This window comes from Xyrauchen texanus, chromosome 3 (genome assembly GCF_025860055.1).
Source record: "Xyrauchen texanus isolate HMW12.3.18 chromosome 3, RBS_HiC_50CHRs, whole genome shotgun sequence".
NCBI lineage: Eukaryota > Metazoa > Chordata > Actinopteri > Cypriniformes > Catostomidae > Xyrauchen > Xyrauchen texanus.
In genome coordinates, this window is record NC_068278.1 from 16,247,045 (window position 1) to 16,267,955 (window position 20,911).

The following is a 20,911-nucleotide window of genomic DNA, read 5'->3' on the forward strand; positions in this document are numbered from 1 at the left end:
TGTGGACAATTCCCTGCGACAGAATGACAATAATGAATGTCCTAGTCGCCTGATAAGACGGTAGACTTTTGAAACCAGACCCATGCACGCTTAACGTAGGCTCAGGAATAGCCTTCAAAAAACCATTATGTAACCACGACACATCGCTGGCGACTAGAGGAAACAGCAGTTGTGTGGAAACTTAGCTCACTCGTCTAGTTAACTGCGCGTGCGTGAGGCTCTCACTATGAGTTCGCGATGCAAAATTTCTTGTTTACAAGAAGCCAAACGAGTGGCTATTTTTGGAGGCACACATGGAAATGAGATGTCTGGCATAATGCTGGTAAACATGTGGATAAATAATGCAGCCGAGATAGAGAGAAATGGATTGGTGACAAAGCCGTTTATAAGCAATCCCAGGGCAGTGGAAAAATGTACCAGATACATCGACACGGATCTGAACAGAGCCTTCACGCCAGAGAATCTCAGGTAAACAACCCGCGAGACGCGTTTATGTTCCGGACAGTCCGTTAGTCGCTGCTTTATTTACCTGCAGTCCTTTAATGATGTGCGAGAAACTCAATGAGAAGAAAGCTGTCCTTCAAGGGCAATTGACTTTACTAAACTGCTGCTCAACTTCACACGCGTATGGTTTCAAATTCTGTTAGGGGTCATGAACACTAAATGCGTCTTGCGATATTTGTAATTGTTGGTCTGTGCACAGACGCGTCAGCATCGCGTCTCGCACCATAGCGCCGCCGTGTTTTATGAGATGTCACATTAAACCTTTTAAAAACAGGTACCGAAACTCAGCTGTTTTCTGTTGCCCTTCATCTAGCTGGTTTGAACAAACCCGTTGCACGCACAACATCAGTGAATCGGGGCGAGCTAACAGTTGATTGTGCATTCAGCTCATCCGTGTCCACTCATGTCATGAGTGTTGTGAAACGTGATCTGGGTCATTAAAAGAACCATTAACATTGCACTTGCCAAGCTTGATTTCCAGGTTAAACTGGACTTTTCTGTTGAGATCTGTGGACTGTGCGCATTTTAGAATGTGTACAAGACAATTGCTTATAGCCGCAGGTGTGCAAATGACAACACTGCAGCTTACAGGGGCGGATCTACACATTTTATATAGGGTGGCAAGGGGGTGGAAACAAGCTTTAATATCATGTAATGTAGGACCGTCAGTGACGTGTGGTGATGTCTTAAAGAGGCTAGGCACTGAGTTATGAAAGCCAGATTACCTGATTGTTTAAGATAATAATACGTAATAACAGTGAACGTTACGCACAAGCGCAGCATATCAAGAAATGTACAAATCAGGATGTACAGGTGAAACTCGAAAAATTAGAATATCGTGCAAAAGTTCATTAATTTCAGTAATTCAACTTAAAAGGTAAAACTAATATATTATATAGACTCATTACAAGCAAAGTAAGATATTTCAAGCCTTTATTTGATATAATTTTGATGATTATGGCTTACAGCTTATGAAAACCCCAAATTCAGAATCTCAGAAAATTAGAATATTACATGAAATCAATAAAAAAAAGGATTTTAAATACAGAAATGTCGTCCCTCTGAAAAGTATAATCATGCATATGTACTCAGTACTTGGTTTGGGCCCCTTTGCATTAATTACTGCCTCGATGCGGCGTGGCATGGATGCTATCAGCCTGTGGCACTGCTGAGGTGTTATGGAAGACCAAGATGCTTCAATAGCGGCCTTCAGCTCTTCTGCATTGTTTGGTCTCATGTCTCTCATCTTTCTCTTGGCAATGCTCCATAGATTCTCTATGGGGTTCAGGTCAGGCGAGTTTGCTGGCCAATCAAGCACAGTAATACCATGGTCATTGAACCAGGTTTTGGTACTTTTGGCAGTGTGGGCAGGTGCCAAGTCCTGCTGGAAAATGAAGTCAGCATCTCCATAAAGCTTGTCTGCTGAAGGAAGCATGAAGTGCTCTAAAATGTCCCGGTAGACGGCTGCGTTGACTCTGGACTTAATAAAGCACAGTGGACCAACACCAGCCGATGACATGGCTCCCCAAACCAACACAGACTGTGGAAACTTCACACTGGACTTCAAGCATCTTGGATTGTGTCCCTCTCCATTCTTCCTCCAGACTCTGGGACCTTGGTTTCCAAATGAGATGCAAAATTTGCTCTCATCAGAAAAGAGGACTTTGGACCACTGAGCAACAGACCAGTTCTTTTTTTCTTTAGCCCAGGTAAGACGTTTGACATTTGAAGCCCATGTCCAGGACCCGTCTGTGTGTGGTGGCTCTTGATGCAGTAACTCCAGCCTCAGTCCACTCCTTGTGAAGCTCCCCACATTTGAATGGCCTTTTCCTGACAATCCTCTCCAGGCTACGGTCATCCCTGCTGCTTGTGCACCTTTTTCTTCCACACTTTTCCCTTCCACTTAACTTTCTATTAATGTGCTTTGATACAGCACTTTGAGAACATCCAACTTCTTTTGCAATTACCCTTTGAGGCTTTCCCTCCTTGTGGAGGGTGTCAATGATGGTTTTCTGCACAACTGTCAGGTCAGCAGTCTTCCCCATGATTGTGAATTCAACTGAACCAGACTGAGAGACCATTTAAAGGCTCAGGAACCCTTTGCAGGTGTTTAGCTGATTAGAGTGTGACACTTTGAGCCTACAATACTGAACCTTTTCACAATATTCTAATTTTCTGAGATTCTGAATTTGGGGTTTTCATAAGCTGTAAGCCATAATCATCAAAATTATATCAAATAAAGGCTTGAAATATCTTAATTTGCTTGTAATGAGTCTATATAATATATTAGTTTCACCTTTTAAGTTGAATTACTGAAATTAATGAACTTTTGCACAATATTCTAATTTTTCGAGTTTCACCTGTATATAGTGTGTTCTCTCTCTCTCTCTCTCTCTCTCTCTCTCTCTCTCTCTCTCTCTCTCTCGCGCGCGCGCGCGCGCAAACAGTGAACGTTACGCACAAGCGCGGCATATCAAGAAATGTACAAATCAGGATGTATATAGTGTGTACTCTCTCTCTCTCTCTCACACACACACACACACACCCACAAGCGCGTAAACAGTGAACGTTACGCACAAGCGCGGCATATCAAGAAATGTACAAATCAGGATGTATATCGTGTATTTTCTCTCTCTCTCTCTCTCTCTCTCACACACACACAAGCGCACAGCCACATAGCCAATCTTTTCTTACATACCAATCAGTTTGAAATGATCGGATAATTTTTGGGCCCTTTTGCTGTACTAGTCCATCTAAGGCTGGCGTAGACCCCCTCTTGCAATTAACTCATATTTGGAATTAAAATCGAGCTTGGAAAAATTTCTTAATTCCGTGATTACGGCCGGTGCTGTCATTTTGATTTTGAATTTGGCGGGATTAGGCATGGCTACGCTTAGCTGTGGTGTAATGACGTTAGCTACGCAAATGTCCAGGAATATCTTGATTTTAATTGGTCCATGTCTGATACGTAACGGAGATGATTACGGGCATAACATATTTACGTCAAAAGGCACAGCAGATTTGTGCTTTTTGCCGTATATGTTAAAGAATACAGGATCGAAGTGCGCATGCGCAACATGGGTTTTCCGCTTGTCGTCTGCAATGAATGGACCGTAAAAGCACTGCTTATTCTACCATTTGTTTTTAGTTGATTATGCGTAACTGCTACATTTGTCATCATAACATCTAAACAATTGGAATAACACACATATTGCATATATAAATCACAAGAATAAAAAGTAAAAATATAAATACAAGTTTATTATTTAATAAACATTTTATTTTTTAATTTTGGCAGGGTAGGCAGTGCCTCCTAGTTTGCCTACCCAGACCGCACGTCAGTGAGGACCGTACACATTTATCGATATTACTTAAAGTGAATGTTTATTTCTTACTTTGTATAGCTCACTGAGTGCCGACATTTTTGTGATGTCATGCACCTGCATCTCGAAATTGGAGAGAAATTGGAGAAATTTCCAGTTGGAATTCCGACTTCAAGTGGCATTCCATTGCACTTTTTCTAGTAGGAAGTTGGAAAATCTGACTTTCTGAGTTGAATGCAGCATTAGGCAGCAAGCTTCATTGCAACAAGTACTAGTTCATTAATTGGAGGAACTCTATCAAATTACAAATGTCTATGAATTTGCGATACAATTGCATTTCCACAGGAACAGCATAGTCGTTTTTCCTACTGATTTGCCAACATTAATTTTTTTGGCATATTGAAAATAAGTAACAAAATATATATCTCCAGAGCACCAAGAAATTGTCTAGTAAACACATCAACAAACTCTAAATGTTCCTTAGCTTGACATTTAGAACTGGCAATCTGGACTAAATGTCACCACCTTATGCAGGCCAAACGTTTTTATATTTGTTAAGCTTACCCAGGGATGGAAAATGCATGCAAATCCCATGTTATTCTGCTAATAAAGTCCTGTAGGCCTTTGTAACCGCTGGAATAATCCATTTGAAAGCGAAGATTAACACAAAGTTAGGCCTAATTAAAAATAAAAACTTGACAGAAAATTGTACTGTGGGGGCAGTGCTGCCATGCTCATGAATATTAATTATGTAATGCACCTTATAAGATTCTATAAAATTACCTGTTTTTGTCAACAGTCATCCTTAAAGGGTTAGTTCACCTAAAAATGAGAATCCTCTCATGACTTGCTTACCTTTAAGCCATCCAAGATGTGTATGACTTTCCTTCTTCAGCAGAACTGAAATGAAGATTTTTATAAGCACATTTCAGCTCAGTTTGTCCATACAATGAAATGAATGGGTGCCATCTGTCTGCTGGCTATTTGACGGTCGAAAAGGCATATTTAGGCATCATAAAAATAATGCACATGACTCCAGTCAATCAATTAATGTCTTTAGAAGCAAATCGATAGGATTGTGTAAAAAATAACAATATAATTACAGTTCAGGACAGCATCGTTGCAGTCTAGATGGAATCTGTTATCCGTTTGGCAAAGTTGTTTACCTGCTATGATGCTAAGAGATGTTTTCTGATAGGGTATTGAAGCTTCTATTGCTTGTCATGCTTTTATGAATCGAACATTAATCATGTGTTAACCATTTGCAATGAATGTACATTGTCTGGTGAAGTTACTGACATGTTTCATATGTGCAGAGCGCAAAGTTACGTGGTGCAGCTTTAAAGAAAGCAGCATTTTATTTAATTTCAGTGTGAATCCTCTCCTTTCCAGCCATAATAAAAACTCTCAGTAACGAAATGCGGTTTTACAGTTCCTCGGTAGCAGCATGTTCTATATTTTTAATGGGAGAAAGGTAGTGGGCAGCTGAATGGATCAAGGCAGCACTTTGTATACAGAAGATATGAGGCACTTCCTGTTTCCCATTTTTCACCATTAATTGAATGCCTTGCCATGGCAACACTGATCGATGTATCAAAAATCTGTTCACAATTTAGCATCTTATATTTTGGTGACTGTAGGTGAAAATAGGGGTGCTACAGAGCCCCCCTTACATGCCCATTTTCAACAGGGTGCTACAGAACCACTTTCAGTGCTTGGGCCCTAATAATAATAATAATTCTTAGAAGAATAATAGCACCTCTGCACTTTAGTGCTTGGGCTGTAATAATAATGATAATGATGATAATAATAATAATAATCCTTAGAAGAACAATAGGGCCTTTGCACTTTAGTGCTTGGACCCTAATGAGATGGTCACTCAAATCCTTTAGTTTATATTTGTCAAATAAGTAAATTATCTAGGAAATATTTAATAGCTGATCTGCCCTTTTGTTAGTCACTGTGCTGTTAAAACAGTTAATGCTTCACCTGCTAATACCAGTTAGTCTCCTGCATGCTATTTACCTCAGGACAAGAGTCAATAGGTCAGGATAGGGCTGCATTGTTAAATGTAAAAAAGTTAAAACTTTTTTTAGTGTCTCACTGTGACTTCATTATTTTGGTATTGTTAATGTTAAGGCACTTTCCACCCACAGTGCTCCTGATGTAGAAGGGCTGCAATATGAAGTCCAGAGGGCCAAGGAAATCAGTCAGATGTTTGGGCCCAAAGGAAGCCCAGGTGCATATGATGTCATCTTTGACCTTCACAATACTACCTCAAACATGGGCTCCACCCTCATTCTGGAAAGCTCAACAGATTTATTCAACCTTCAGATGGTGAATTACATCAGAGTAAGAACTCTTCACAATATCATTGTTCTAATGCATAAAGTGCATTGGGTTTTTCATTTATTTCAGGCAGTGATGTTACAAGGGCAGAGTTTAGAGTCTCTGAAGGATGTTCTGACACAACACCAAAAACAAAACATGAAAAACAAATTTAAAGCATTAGAAATTTAAAGTGGAACATGACCAAGAGGAAAGCATTTAATCAACCTATGTTAATTTCGTATCAAGCTTCAGTAGCATATAGGTATTCATAACAGACGTACAGTATAATAGTTGTAGTCATCCAATTATTGATTTCAATATTTATTTACCTTCTGAAATTGCCAATAACTTGTTACATGAATCATATTTAAGTAATAAGTTATGAGAGGCTGTTCTATATTTTAAAAATTCAGCAGTCAAAGCTAACGGGCATTAACTAGACCCGGTGTCATAGCAGTTACTATATTGCATATTTGAGCAATGCTGTATTGACCAATCAATATCCATTTTATAAATAGAAAATATATTTAAAAAAATTTGCATTTTCCAATTCTTACTGTATACATTTTTTTATCAACTCATACCAAGATGGGACTTTGCTCTAATTTTATCACCATGAGAAATTTTTTTGTTAAATATTCACCACCTGATTAAAGATTTTAGCCAATCAGAAGTCATCAAGTGCATCTACATGATCACCAATACGCTGAGAACTTCAAAATTCAGCTTATTCAAAAAAATCAGACAACGCAGGAAAAACATTTTTACATGAGATTTTAAATAATCTGGCTATTCTCTGCTTTTGACATACATGCACGCAACACTTGCACACATTGGCAAAGGTATTTCCATGTAACAAAATCAAGGTAATTGTCAAAAGTCCTAAACCGTATACCACAATAAAGGAAAACCAATTAAGGCATTTACATCACCACCCACTTTGTTGGATTATTAAACATAATTCGGTGTAAGATCATGCAAATATCTTGCTCACACGTGCTCATTGTTTATTTTAGAGACCAGTGTAGTCTATTTACAAAGCAACCTGTGCTCTTCTCCCCATTACAGAAAGCTATGGCTCCCCACACTTGTCCAGTACTGTTAAACGAAAACCCACAACTGAAGTATTCAACCACACGTTCTGTGGCGAAACACCCAATTGGTGAGTACAAAGTCATTGGATATTCAGCAGCTGGCACATTACATGCTAAATCCAATCAAACATAAATGTTAAAGTCAGTTAACCGCTAAGAAGTGGGGGATGCAAGATGGACTTTTGCAAGCTGCGTGTCTGGTCTCATTTAATTGAATAATTTTTGCTTTTATTTACACAGAGAATCACTTAAAATTAAGACTGTAAGTTAACAAAGATGAGTCTAAACAATTATTTTATGAAACCGTCGGGAACTCAGTTGAGAAGCACTAAAAGAAACGCATCAAAGAACGCACCCAGATCGGGCACTAAACCCAGAGGAGAATGCTGTTAAAGCAGCCTCGGAGGATGATGCAATCAGCTCCATCACTGATCAAAATCTGATCCAAGCTATAAAGAACATGACGGACTATTGTAGTGTTAGTAATTGATGCTAACATTTCAACTGCCTTCACAGCAATCAATAATCAATCGACTAAGATACAAAGCATTATACATCAAATCCAAAAAGGAGAGGATGGAATAGAAAACATCTGCAGTGCCAACGAAACCAAAGTGCAAGATATGGAAAATCTAATTCAGGCCTTGACTGAACAGCTGGATTAGAAAATCAGGGCAGAAGATGCAGTTTGCTCATTGTCGGTTTGCCGGAGGATACAGAGGGCTCTAACGCACATACGTTTTTTGAAAAATGGATCCTTGAATTTCTCAATTTGGACACAAAGACTGGAAAACTGAAACTGGATAGAGCTCACCGTTTCCCTTGCTCCAAAGCCTGTGGCAGGCCATCGTCCTCGACCGGTGATTGTGTGAATCCATAATTTTCAAGATATGCAGAGTGATGCCAGCAGCCATCAAGCATTTCACCCCCAGCATTAACAAGCAATCATCACCTTTCGAAGCAATAGGCCCGAGGGTTTATTTTTTTAACGACTACTTTTTAACGTAAAATGAAAAGGCGAGAGAAATCAGGTGAATGCAAAAGCGGTCCACCACAAAGTGCTGCTTTCATCAGCATAAATCCCTGTTGACACTGCTCCATCCACTAGAGCAGATATGCCACTCCCTTTTTTGTTAGATCAGTCAGAGGGCTGGTAGTGGCCGAATAATTAGGCACAAACCTTCTATAATAGCCAGCCAGCCCCAGGAACTGTCTCACCTCCTTTTTGGTCTTGGGTCTTGGGCAGGCCGCATCGCTACAGTCTTATCAATTTAGGGACACACCTGTCCCTGACCCAAGTGGGAGCCAAGATACCATACCTGCATCCTTCCAATTGTGCACTTCTTTGGGATTCAGGATGGCTCTCGGATGTTGTTTGTGCTGCTGCCAATCGTTGTTGTAAACGATGTCATCTAGATAGGCAGTTGCATATGAAAGTTGTGGTCTGAGGATTCTGTCCATGAGCCGCTGAAACATAGCCAAGGCCCCAAACAAACTGAATGGGAGTGTCACGAATTGGTGTTATCCAAACAGTGTGGAGAAAGCAGTTTATTTCTCGGGACATTGGTGTTAAGGGGATCTACCAAGTAAAATTGAGCTGTGCCCAACCGATCGAGCAACTCATCAATACGAGGCATTGGGTATGCATAAAATTAGACACTGCATTTATTTTTCTATAATCCACACAGAACCGTACTGACCCATCATTCTTAGGGACTAGAACAACAGGCCCCAATCAATTGTGCCAAATTTCTGAGATCATCTGATAAAGATCTTGTGTAACATAAGGCAAGGAGTAAAGGAAGACTTTCTTGGAAAAATCACAGCATTTTCTTGAGAGAAATGTGATGAGAGAAATGTGATCAATTCAAGGAATGCAAGAAAGTTTTTACATAGATGGATGGTCGCTTTTGCACGGATATTCCTGGCCAAATTGAGGATAGATGCTAAGGATGGACGTAAAACATTCACATGCCCACAGCAAGCGACTTGAGTAATCTGATGGCAAAGTTGTCACTGGGGTTCTCTTAGGCGTGCATGGACTGTTTGAGTATGGAGGGATGGATGCCAGTTGGCGCTGTCGTGCTCTGGGTTAATGCACACGTTTTTCTTTTTTCAGTTTTTTGGTTGTGTGGGGTGTTTGGGTTTTGATGAATGCACTAAGGTTGGAATATAGTCTTAATAATCTTGTTTTTTTACACACAATCTATTTTTTCAAATGTTAACATGAGTGGATTGACTCTCTCCACGTGGAATGTGAATGGGTTTGGGGCACCCCACAAAAAGAAGGAAGGTTATTTCTCTTCTTAAGCGTAAGAAATATGATATAGTGTTTCTTCAAGAAATGTATCTTTCCCTGCAGGAAGCTGAACAATTTGGGAAGATATGAGGTGGACATGTTTTCTTAGTGCTGGCTCAAGTACTTATCTTTGATTTTAACATATTAGGAACTATATTATGAAAAATACCTCACTGATTATTGATTTAAGAATGCCTTATGCCTATGCCTTTAGTGTAATGCACAGATTGGTACCCTTACTTGCTGTCTTTGCTCATGTCATAAGTTGCAAATATATTGGGCTAAGATAGTTTTGGAAATTAGCATTATTTTAGAGACAAAGCTTGATTTGAATCCTTTGTTTCTGATTCTGGGGCAACCAGACATTGCTATAATTTCGTCAAGGGAAAAAAGACTATATAATATACTCACTTTTGCTGCTAGAAAGAACATTTAATTGAGATGGATCAGTGATAAGACTCCAACCATATTGGGCTGGCACAGGATTTTGATGGAGCTAAAGCCACTTGAATAATTAACTTGGGTACTCAACGGTCAGCCAGATCAGTTTTATAGCATTTGGAAGCCCCGTATCAATACCCTGGGGACCAGTCTCTCAACTATTTTGTGGAAGCGTATCCTACATAAATAGACCTAAGCGGGTACATAATGTGCACAATATCTTGTTTAACTTATTGTATTGTAAGTATTTACATTGATGGACTAAATAAAGTAAGTTAACTGTAACTGCTACTGAGCTGTTTGTTATGTTGTTTGTTGTGTTTTGTATTTTTTTTTAACTCGACAGCTCAATAAATATATATTTGGGGGAAGAAAAAAAAACACCAAGAAGTGGGATAACCAGGGATTATATAAAACGTTGGGACTATTCTGCAATTGCCTAAAGTATTGAATTGATCTACAAAGATAGATTCTTTTCTATCAGGCATTTAAAAACTGAATAAAGGCTGAGCTTATAAATGTATTTTACCATCTCTACTTCCTTGTTAATTTATTATTCAATTTAGCAGTCTCTACATCAGGGGTCTGTTTTAATACTAATAAAAAAAATGTTTTATAGAACTTTTAATGTTTGGGCAAAGCAGGCGAGTTTACTTATTTGAAGAAGGTTTACCTGCAAAGTAGCACCACACATCACAAGTAGCCTCAAGAATGTACACAGAGTAGCCATATAACACTTTTCCTTGAGCAGAATATTGCACTACAGATTGCTAAATTTGTTTAAAGGGGAAATCGAGATAGAAATAGCGCACTCGCATGCATGGTTGCCAGATTGCACAATAAGATTGCACAAAATAAGTATAACATTAGGCAGAATGTTTCCAATTTGCGCAAGTATAAATCTCAAGCTGGGGGTGTTGCATCTCTTATCTGGCAACCCAATTAGGTTCCAATGCAAGTTAACTGAAATACCATCCATCCATCTTCAACCGCTTATCCGAAGTCGGGTCGTGGGGGCAGCTACTCCAGCAGGGGGCCCCAAACTTCCCTATCCCGAGCCACATTAACAAGCTCTGACTAGGGGACCCCGAGGCGTTCCCAGGCCAGTGTGGAGATGTAATCTCTCCACCTAATCCTGGGTCTTCCCCGAGGCCTCCTCCCAGCTGGACGTGCCTGAAACTCCTCCCTAGGGAGGTGGCCAGAGGGCATCCTTACCAGATGCCCAAACCACCTCAACTGACTCCTTTCGACGCAAAGGAGCAGCGGCTCTACTCCGAGCTCCTCACGGATGACTGAGCTCCTCACCCTATCTCTAAGGGAGAAGCCTGCCACACTTCTGAGGAAGCCCATTTCGGCCGCTTGTACTCGTGACCTAGTTCTTTCGGTCATGACCCAGCCTTCATGACCATAGGTGAGGGTAGGAACAAAAATTGACTGGTAGATCGAGAGCTCTCTTTTCGTGACAACGGTGCGATAGAGTGAGTGCAATACCGCCCCCGCTGCCCCGATTCTCCGGCCAACCTCCTGCTCCATTGTCCCCTCACTCGTGAACAAGACCCCGAGGTACTTGAACTCCTTCACTTGGGGCAATACCTCCTTCCCTACCTGGAGTACGCACTCCATCGGTTTCCTGCTGAGAACCATGGCCTCAGATTTAGAGGTGCTAATCCTCATTCCGGCCGATTGTCGAACCTCGGATTGAAGAGGAACAATGCGGTTTTCGTCCTGGCCGTGGAACGACGGACCATATCTTTACTCTCGCAAGGATCCTGGAGGGGGCCTGGGAGTATGCCCATCCGGTCTATATGTGTTTTGTGGATCTGGAGAAGGCGTATGACCGGGTCCCCCGGAAGAGACTGTGGGAGGTGCTGCAGGAGTTATATCATTTGGTATTTCATTGAAATACCCAATGAAAAATAAAAACTCTTTTAGGATAAATGAGTTTAAACCATGTGGATCAGGGCCTCCACATTAAACCATGTGGAGGCCCTGATCTGGCCCGCAGGCCGTATGTTGCCCATGTCGGATCTAGATACATGATCTTTTGATACATGATCCTGCATTTATTTGAGTCTTTGCCCATATAATTTTATTTATTCTTTTAGCAGTTATTGAAATAGGCTTCAAGTCAGCATTTATTTTATTTATTTATTTTAAAAAAGAATGTAGGGCAGGATTTGATTTTATCCATCAGGAATTGATTGGATCAAGAAACATATTCAATGTTTTCTACTTCACTTCTATGTATATCCGACTCCTCAGCATTCATAATGGACACTTTACTCTCCCGTAATCCCACGTGAGCTGCGGAGACGTCATATTCAAAACACTGAGTTTTAAAAAAAAAAACGTCAGAGAACAGCAAGTCCGGTGGCTCCATTACAACTGTAAGTGTTATATTTACCAAGAAGATCATTCCTTGTGGTTAAATTGTATTTGTTTATCGACACCAGCGTAGATTTTTTTTGCGGTTGTTGTTACATTTATATATTTGGGTCACAGGACAATGCCCATGTTTTTGGATAAATATGTTTGTGTATGCATTAACACCACACACCTGCATACCTAAAGAACGTATTATATTAACCCTTTAAGCCCTGAGGGTGTTTGTAAAGATTTCATGTTTCGCTGGCATATCTAAAATTAAAGGCTTATAACTCGACAAAAAAACTAAACTAAACAGAAAACAAGCAGGGTCAAGTGTATCAAGGTATCATTTTAAAGAAAACATTTCAGAGTTTTTAATGATACAGATTCTGAGACTTTCAGTCTAGGAAACTGCTGAGAATCTAAGATTTATTTTTAATTTTTCTGATTTTAAATGATATATCTGGGTGTAAATGAGGTGGCTCTGAAAAATTGCTTTTGTTTTGTTCCCAATCATGTCAAATGTAAATGTAAAATTTTGTGTTGATTCAACAAAACAAGTTAAAGCATTACAAAAATAATTTATTCAAGTGTATAAAAAACATTTCCAAGCCTCTCCAAACAATTAAAACATAATAATTGTACATAAGAACTAATTACACATGCAAACCCAACAACTAAAGTTTTGCATAGCATGCAAACATGATTTTAGTAATAAGATTTTACAGAAAGAATTTAATTCTGTACCATTTCAGTCATCGAGTCTGTGTCATGTATTTGGCGCCATCTCCTGGTGGCTATATGTAAAGGTCACCAATCAAATGTCTCTCTGCCCAAATATGGATGATTTTTGCACCAATCTGAACCAATCCGATTGATTTAGCCAGATAGCAAGATGCCAGATGCCAGATGCTGTGTGCATATTGTGTTTTTTTGTTAATTATCTAATGATCTCTGCATCTGATTATGATTGTGTGTGGTCTTGACTGAAAGATAATTACCTCCTCTAAGTAATGGTCTGTGATATTTCAAGTTCTGTGTATTTTTCATGAAGTTATAAATAAAACCTGGCACATAAGCAACACTTGTTCACATTAAATGTAATTGTCAAAGACAACATTATATTTTTATCTGTGAGTAAAACAAAAAGGTTGGTTATATTCTACTCTTTGAGAGCTTTCCAACAACGTACACAAAAAAATCTAGGAACATGTATTAAGAAAAATACATTTTTCACATTGTCTTTAAAAACCCATTTGTTTTGCTGTAAAACCCATTTAAAAACATTTGTTTCTGTGCTTTGCAGGTCTTGAGGTGGGCCCACAGCCACAGGGAGTTTTGAGGAGTAATGTGTTTGAGTCCATGAGGACAATACTGAAGCATGCACTTGACTTTCTTGAGATCTTCAATAGTGGTGAGGTCAATAGAGGTTAATCATAGATTAAAGCTTCTACACCAGAACCTGGAATGTGTTCCTATAACAGGATTCAAAATTCAACAGTGATGGCAAGAATGAGATTATTTCCCTTTTTATTATAATATAAACCAACAATAATCATGTGCAATGATGACATGAAACCATAATGGTGTGTTTTCCATGTTTTTGCAACACATTTAGAAACTAATTAAATGAAAATGACACATTTGAATAATGTATTCTCATATCAAGCTGGATATTCATTTATAGATGATTCATGTTTACATCACTCCAGAGTGCACGTAGCTTTTTCTTCTTAGCCCCGTGGCCATCTACTTCTCTAGCACGAAAGCATGTGGCATTTAAAGTTACGCTCTTGGGTCATTGAGTCAGCATACACTGATTTAAATATAAACTTGTTGACATGGTATTTCAGCCAGTTTAAAATAATAGTTCTTTTGGCATTTGAAAATAAAAAAAACATGTACTGTACTCTTCCTGACATAAATTCATGTTTCTTTGTCTCACATTTAGCATGTTTCAGAAGCCAAGAGCTGGACAGTTTCTGCTAGTTCCTCTTCTTTTTTAAATTTTGTGACTTGAATACATGTTGGTGTTTGGAAGGTTCCATTCCATTAGTAGCATGCTGGATTTTTTGTAGTATCATGTTGTGTGGTGGAGCGTTGTGGTCTCATTGTGAGCACTTAAACTAGTTTTCCGTTAGCTAATGTTTTACCATGTTAGGACCATGTTAACAGAAAAAAAAAGAGAGATTTGACATTATGAAAACCATTGATTATGGATTGACTGATGCTGGAGCCATCTTATATCAACACAAGCTAACATCAATGATCTATACTCTTTGGCAGAAAAATTAATACCTTAACTGATGCCACTCTTAATTTGGAATATTAGCAAAATAAGTAATGAATCAAGATATGATTCCTATAAATCAAATTATGCTAGATTAAATGGTTTTAACAGTTTATGGTATGCATTATGTTTTAATAATGGAATATTTTTAGATTTCAAAATTTGACAAAATGTTTTTAATAACAAAAAGAAAAAGTGATGTAAAAAGGGAACAATCTGGGAAATGTTGCCATAGGACAGCTACAATGGAAGTGGTCAAAAAAACTAGTTTATCTTAAAAAGCATGGGTTTCTCCCCTAATTAAATGTAATGTTTTTTTTATTTTTATGAATTGATACATTTATACACTTTGAACTCCTCAAACACAAATTGTTTATCATTTTATTATTATGGATTAAGGATTTTAGTTTGGTTTGGTTCAATCCTCAATGTTAGATACAATTTTGCACTCTTTTTCTAGCCCTTTATATCATGTTCATTTTATCTGAACACATAAATCATAAATTATAATTGCATAATGCATAACTACAATTATTTTGCTATTAACACTTACAAATAAATAAATAACTTCAATAATATAGTTGATGCCACTATCTATCAAATTTCCAATAAGGAATGAATTACTGCAATTCCATTGTGATACAGATTTACCATAAAAAAATTCATATGTACATTTTAATATATATAAATTTTTAACTAAGTTGATCTGTGAACAACAACATCTATTTAACATAAGGAAGAAATTTACAGAATTATAATGAAATCTGAGGAACTCCTCGGCATGTGTCTTCCCTGTAAGAAGGAAGTCTTGGAGAGAAAATCAAATGGCATTTAAAACAGCATTTTATTGGTTATAAGGGACGTTTTCACTTAAGGATGTACTCACTTTTGTTGCCAGCGGTTTAGACATTAATGGCTGTGTGTTGAGTTATTTTAAGGGGACAGCAAATTTACACTGTTATACAAGCTGTACACTCACTACTTTACATTATAGCAAAGTGTTATTTCTTCAGTGTTGTCACATGAAAAGTTATAATCAAATATTTACAAAAATGTGAGGGGTGTACTCACTTTTGTGAGATACTTTTATATATACCCCTTCATTGACCCATGGGCTGCATATTTTGGTTTGTTTGTTGTAGGTGTTGAGTTTCCTTCATGTACAGTGGAGGTGTTCAAAGCTCATGAGAGAATGGACTACCCCAGAGACACCAATGGCAACATCACAGCTATGGTGCATCCTCATCTACAGGTAAGCCAGTGGGGCCAGTTTAGAACATTCTGTAAAAATGTTTGTTTGTTTTGAAAGTCCCCAAGTACTAAAGTTGCATTTTATGAGAGGAACTGAAAGAAAGGGGAAGATGGAGAGGAAAATACTAGGTAGAAAATGTGTCTTATTACTCACCTGTTCGGTGTGGCTGTTTTGATTCCCAGGCTTCACTTATTTTCCACAGTAATGTTTCTTTCTCTCTCTTTCTCTCTCTCTCTCCGTGTGTGTGTAGGACTGTGACTGGGAGCCTTTGAACCGGGGTGACCCTATGTTCCTAACTTTTGATGGGAAAACAATCCTTTATGAAGGTGCCAGCACTGTGTACCCCACATTTATTAATGAGGCTGCCTATTACGAGAAACGGCAGGCGTTCATGACCACCTGTAGGGAAATACTAGCTGCTAATGCTATCAGGAAAACAGTCAAGGAACAAAGTTAATTACACACATTTCTCTTTTAAAATGTCATATGACTCCCACAAAGTACTATCAAATAAAAATTCTTGTTTTTCACTTGTATTGTGAATGCAACATATGAAAACATGACAATTTCCTCATTTAAAGACGATTTGTTTTTAAGATTTATATTTTCAAATTTATTTTTAAATAACAACAAACAGATTTGTTGTTTTGTACTGAAATATGTTGGATAATATCAAAACATGCTACATTACATGTAATGAAGAATTTTGTAATTCTTCATTTAATGAAAAACGTACATCTCAGGAACAGTCTTTACTGCCCTCTAGCCTGTGATTCAACACACTGTTGACTCAAATACTGATCTGAAAAACGCCTTAAAAACAAAGGAACCTCTCAGCACTGTTAATATGTCATACGTCACAAAAAATGACTCATCTGTCTGAACTCCCTGAATTTTGTGCTGTTTGTAGGACCTGATTTTATCCTCATTTCAGTGGCACAACTCATATTTGCCTTAATAGATAAGTGTGAAAATGACATTAACATCCAGTAGGATAATACAGGAATACACAGTAAGCATTGCTTAAAAAATGTTGATCAATAGACGTGTTTATACTGAATTACATGCTGCCGAATTTATAGATTGCTGTATCTATTTTATAAAAGCTCAGCAGGCACTGAAAGAATTTGTCTGACAGAATTATGATCTTATTTGTGAGAAAATGTATGACGTTTCCACATTTTGTATTGTGATGTATTTGACTTGTGTAAACTGTTGAAAGGCCAATTAGAGTGTATTATATTTTGTAAGTGTGATTTTTAACAAAATAACACCTTTATCTATGCAATATTTTATTCATTTATGTGGTCAGACATTCTTAATTTATTTTAAATTGAATTCAAGAAGTGTCTAGATTATTTTTCAAATAAATGTAACAAATGATTCTAGCCAGATGTCAAAACACTGTGTTTGTTATGTGACGTTCTGAAGGTCCAATTGGTGTTGAGTATTGACTGATAAAGTTCAGTGTTGTCATAATGTGGAAAATAATGTATCCTAATGGAATGAAATAAGCATTGCCACAATGTGTTTGTATTACATCAAGTCCTTATAGTCTTTATTTGACTTTCATTCATATAAAACCAGGATATATCTCTATTATGACTCTTTAGAAAATATAATAATAAAAATGTTTATCTTTATTAAATCTACTTGGCACTTTTTATTTAAACAGATCCTGTACTGTATGTACTGGATCAAATGGATCTTAGATGCTCAGTGTTTTTGTTTTACATACTGAACACTGGAGGGCAACACCTTAACATTGATTAAACATGTAAAAAATACTAACTACCTATCCTGCCTTTGCCAAGTGGAAACATCATATAAAAAGCACTTCCAGTTCCACCCGATCCCTAAATTGGTCTTCTTTCTCAGCCACATTGGCTTACATGAGGAAAACAGCATAAGAAATGTTTTCATCAGAGATCAAATTAAAATGACAATTTCAAGCACGATTTTACCTTCACACTAAGCTAGGAATAATTGGGCATCTTGGGCTGATTGGGCATCTAAATCTTTGTGAAATCACTCTCAACCTATGTAGGCTGAAGTTACAAGTGACTCATAGGACATAGAAATGTATGAAAATGATGTGCATCATGCATTCACATGTATTTTCACTAATTAGTTTATCTATTGGAAAGTGGTTTTCATATGCAAATCACCATGGTAACTGAACAAGTTTATGCATTAAACACTTGTTGCTGATTGCCAGGAGTTGAATAAGCTTTTAGTCAAATGACCTCGAAGTTCTTGGGCTGAGTCCAAGATGTAACTACAAAGAATTAAAAAAGCCACCAGACTTCTCTCTATGCCGAATGAAAGCTAATGTGCTGACCCTCCACTGCATAATGGTCTGAGCTACTGAAACAATATTCTTACAATTATTCTCAGCAAAAAATAGGCTACACATGAACTGCTATACAACAATATTCTAATGTCTATTTATTGTAATGTAAATGGTGTATATTGTGTTAATTATGTGTCTTGACTTCACTGAAAGTCTTTCTCTCTTTGGCTGCTATTCAAGGCTAGTTAAATGCATTAACACATATCAAATAAAGGATGACCTAATCAGGTCTTCGGTTTTGTCACTCTTCAGTGTCTTCATTTTTATTTGTATAATGCTTTTCACAACACACATCTTTTCAAAGCAGTTTTACAGGAAATCATGCATTGACAGAAAATGAAACCATAATATTTATAATGTCTTACAGTGATCATTGTGTATTGTGAGGGCCAGTTCCCCTCTGGCTAACATCATGAATATAATGCCAATATTACTTATGTGCAGTGCAAGTCATGGTTTAAGATTAGTTAACAAAGTAAGTGTGAAGGGTCAGTGTTTAAACAAAGATTTTGTATGAACTGTAAGATTAATGACTAATGTCTTTGAAGTCCATCCTGGATTAACTGCAGAAGTTTACATAGATGCATTGTCCTTGTTAGTTGGCTGATGAAGGCTTTTGTCAGCAATTAAATTTTAGTCTATGTATTCCATTTTAAGAGTGTAGTCCATCATTAGACCAAGGCAATGCAGGCAGAGATCAGTGAGGTGCATCGCATTTTAACCAGCAGGTCATTTCGGTGTGATGCCAGTTTAATGGTTCTAAGCCTGGTGGTTTTGTGTAACTTGAATAATTAAGCAATATCACATGTGCAAGAGTATGGCAGCAAATAAATGCCAATAATCTGCACATATTATTGAAGCTTGCAAGCACAAAAGATTAAAGCCGTGTGAGGAAAAAGAACGCATGCGCTCTTTTTAAATCCTTGCATGCACAAAATCTCATGCGCATGCAATACAAACTTTCGCTTGTGAAGAAACCTCTGCTGTGAGCAAAATCATTCTTCAAACTTTGCTTGCGTGAACACCTTTTAATTTTGTCAGTCATGGGATGGGCTCTTGCTGTTTTGTGTGTAACCTCAAATATCATTGGTTTTTTCCCTTTTCCCAGAAGTTATTTGTGATTGACTCCCTTTTATTATGAAGAACCATAACAAACTCACCTGTTCTTCAAGAGAGACAAGGCTTCATCAAGAGACATGGAAGTCATTATTACTTTATTTGTTGCTAATTCTTCATATATATAATAGGGCTGATTTAATGTTATATAACGTATGTAATTACTGTGAATCTTTGCCAGACACTTTAAAAACAGGAAGTCGACTAGCTAATTGTTGCATTCCTGTGATGTTACTATAGAATTTTAAGAACTGCCTTTTATTAATATATAATATAATATACAATCTGACTTTTGTAATTGGAATTTAAATGAAAAGTGGGCCTTGACAGCTCTGCATACTTGATTCAACCATGAATTAGATCCAACTGGTGCATAAAAGGCTGCCAGAAATTTACTTTAGGATAGAATAATAAATATAAAATAAAAAAAGAGATTTTCAAATATATGTTAGGAGTTTCACAAAAATAAAGAAAATTCACAAATAAATCAAATTAGATTTGGAAATGTATGTTTAACTCACAAATCATGTCCAGCATTAATTTGTGGATTGCTTGCTGTGCATTTGTGACTTCTGAAACATTTCTTGCAGGAGAGTTCCAGGCAATCCACAAATAGGTGGACTCCACCCATCCTCTATTCAAGCCATTCAGATAACAGTCACATTACTTGGACCAATCATAGCATGTTCTATATTCAATCAGGGCAGGACCAGAGTCACAGAGCTCTCATGAGCATGGAATCAAGCACATACAGATATGCTCCAAGTCCACAAACTCAAAGAAACGGATGCCATCAGAGGCATACTGTGACTTAAGGTCCGTATAATTTTCTCTCAGTAATAAACATGTGTAGTGTCTTGTTAAACGTAAAAAACATTTCCTTTTGTAGAGTGTCATGCAGTGTTGGGGAAGCTACTTTGAAACTGTAGCTTGACAAGCTACAAGCTACTCATAATTTGAAGTAGTTAAGCTACAGACATGCTTCTCTTTTGAAAAAGCAGTTAGCTTCACTACAAGTTACTATCAAAAAGTAGCAAGCTATATTGAAGCTACTTAATGAGGCAATATATTTTTTTCATGTTACAATCAAACCAATAATATTAATAACAAAATTTACGCTAATGACATTTATTAATTAATGTATTAATTAAATACATTTAATGTGTTTAATTAAATATATGAAATGTATTTAATACATTTAATGAATGGTAACATTAATACAGTTAATAATGGCCATAAAATAAAATACAACAGTATAAAATTATAACAAAAAGATCAGACGCCATTTAAAACTTAAAAACGTATCTATTTTCAGTCCTGCTGTGGCCAGGTGTAGCCTACTTCACTAAAGATCCAATTTTTATGACAAACTCTCCTTGGGCTGCCATTTTTTTGTTCTTGTCACATAATATTTAGTGTGGATAATATGTGAATAAAGACTCAGGGCTTGTTTCTGCCCTCACCTGGGTTCATGCTCATTGTATTTTCTGACGTTTTTGCCATTGACATGCAAGTGCCAGCTTCACAGGTCACATACAGAG

At 37.5% G+C, this 20,911-nt stretch overlaps 1 protein-coding gene across 1 annotated transcript; it reads left to right on the forward strand.

Moving 5' to 3' along the window:
• The first annotated feature begins 222 nt into the window (after nucleotides 1-222).
• Nucleotides 223-18,462, forward strand: aspa (aspartoacylase). Its single transcript, XM_052113229.1, has 6 exons — nucleotides 223-468; nucleotides 5,984-6,179; nucleotides 7,227-7,320; nucleotides 13,666-13,773; nucleotides 15,792-15,901; nucleotides 16,152-18,462. The coding sequence occupies exons 1-6, from the start codon at nucleotides 227-229 to the stop codon at nucleotides 16,356-16,358; spliced, it is 957 nt and encodes a 318-aa protein (XP_051969189.1). The 5' UTR covers nucleotides 223-226; the 3' UTR covers nucleotides 16,359-18,462.
• The last annotated feature ends 2,449 nt before the right edge of the window (nucleotides 18,463-20,911 follow it).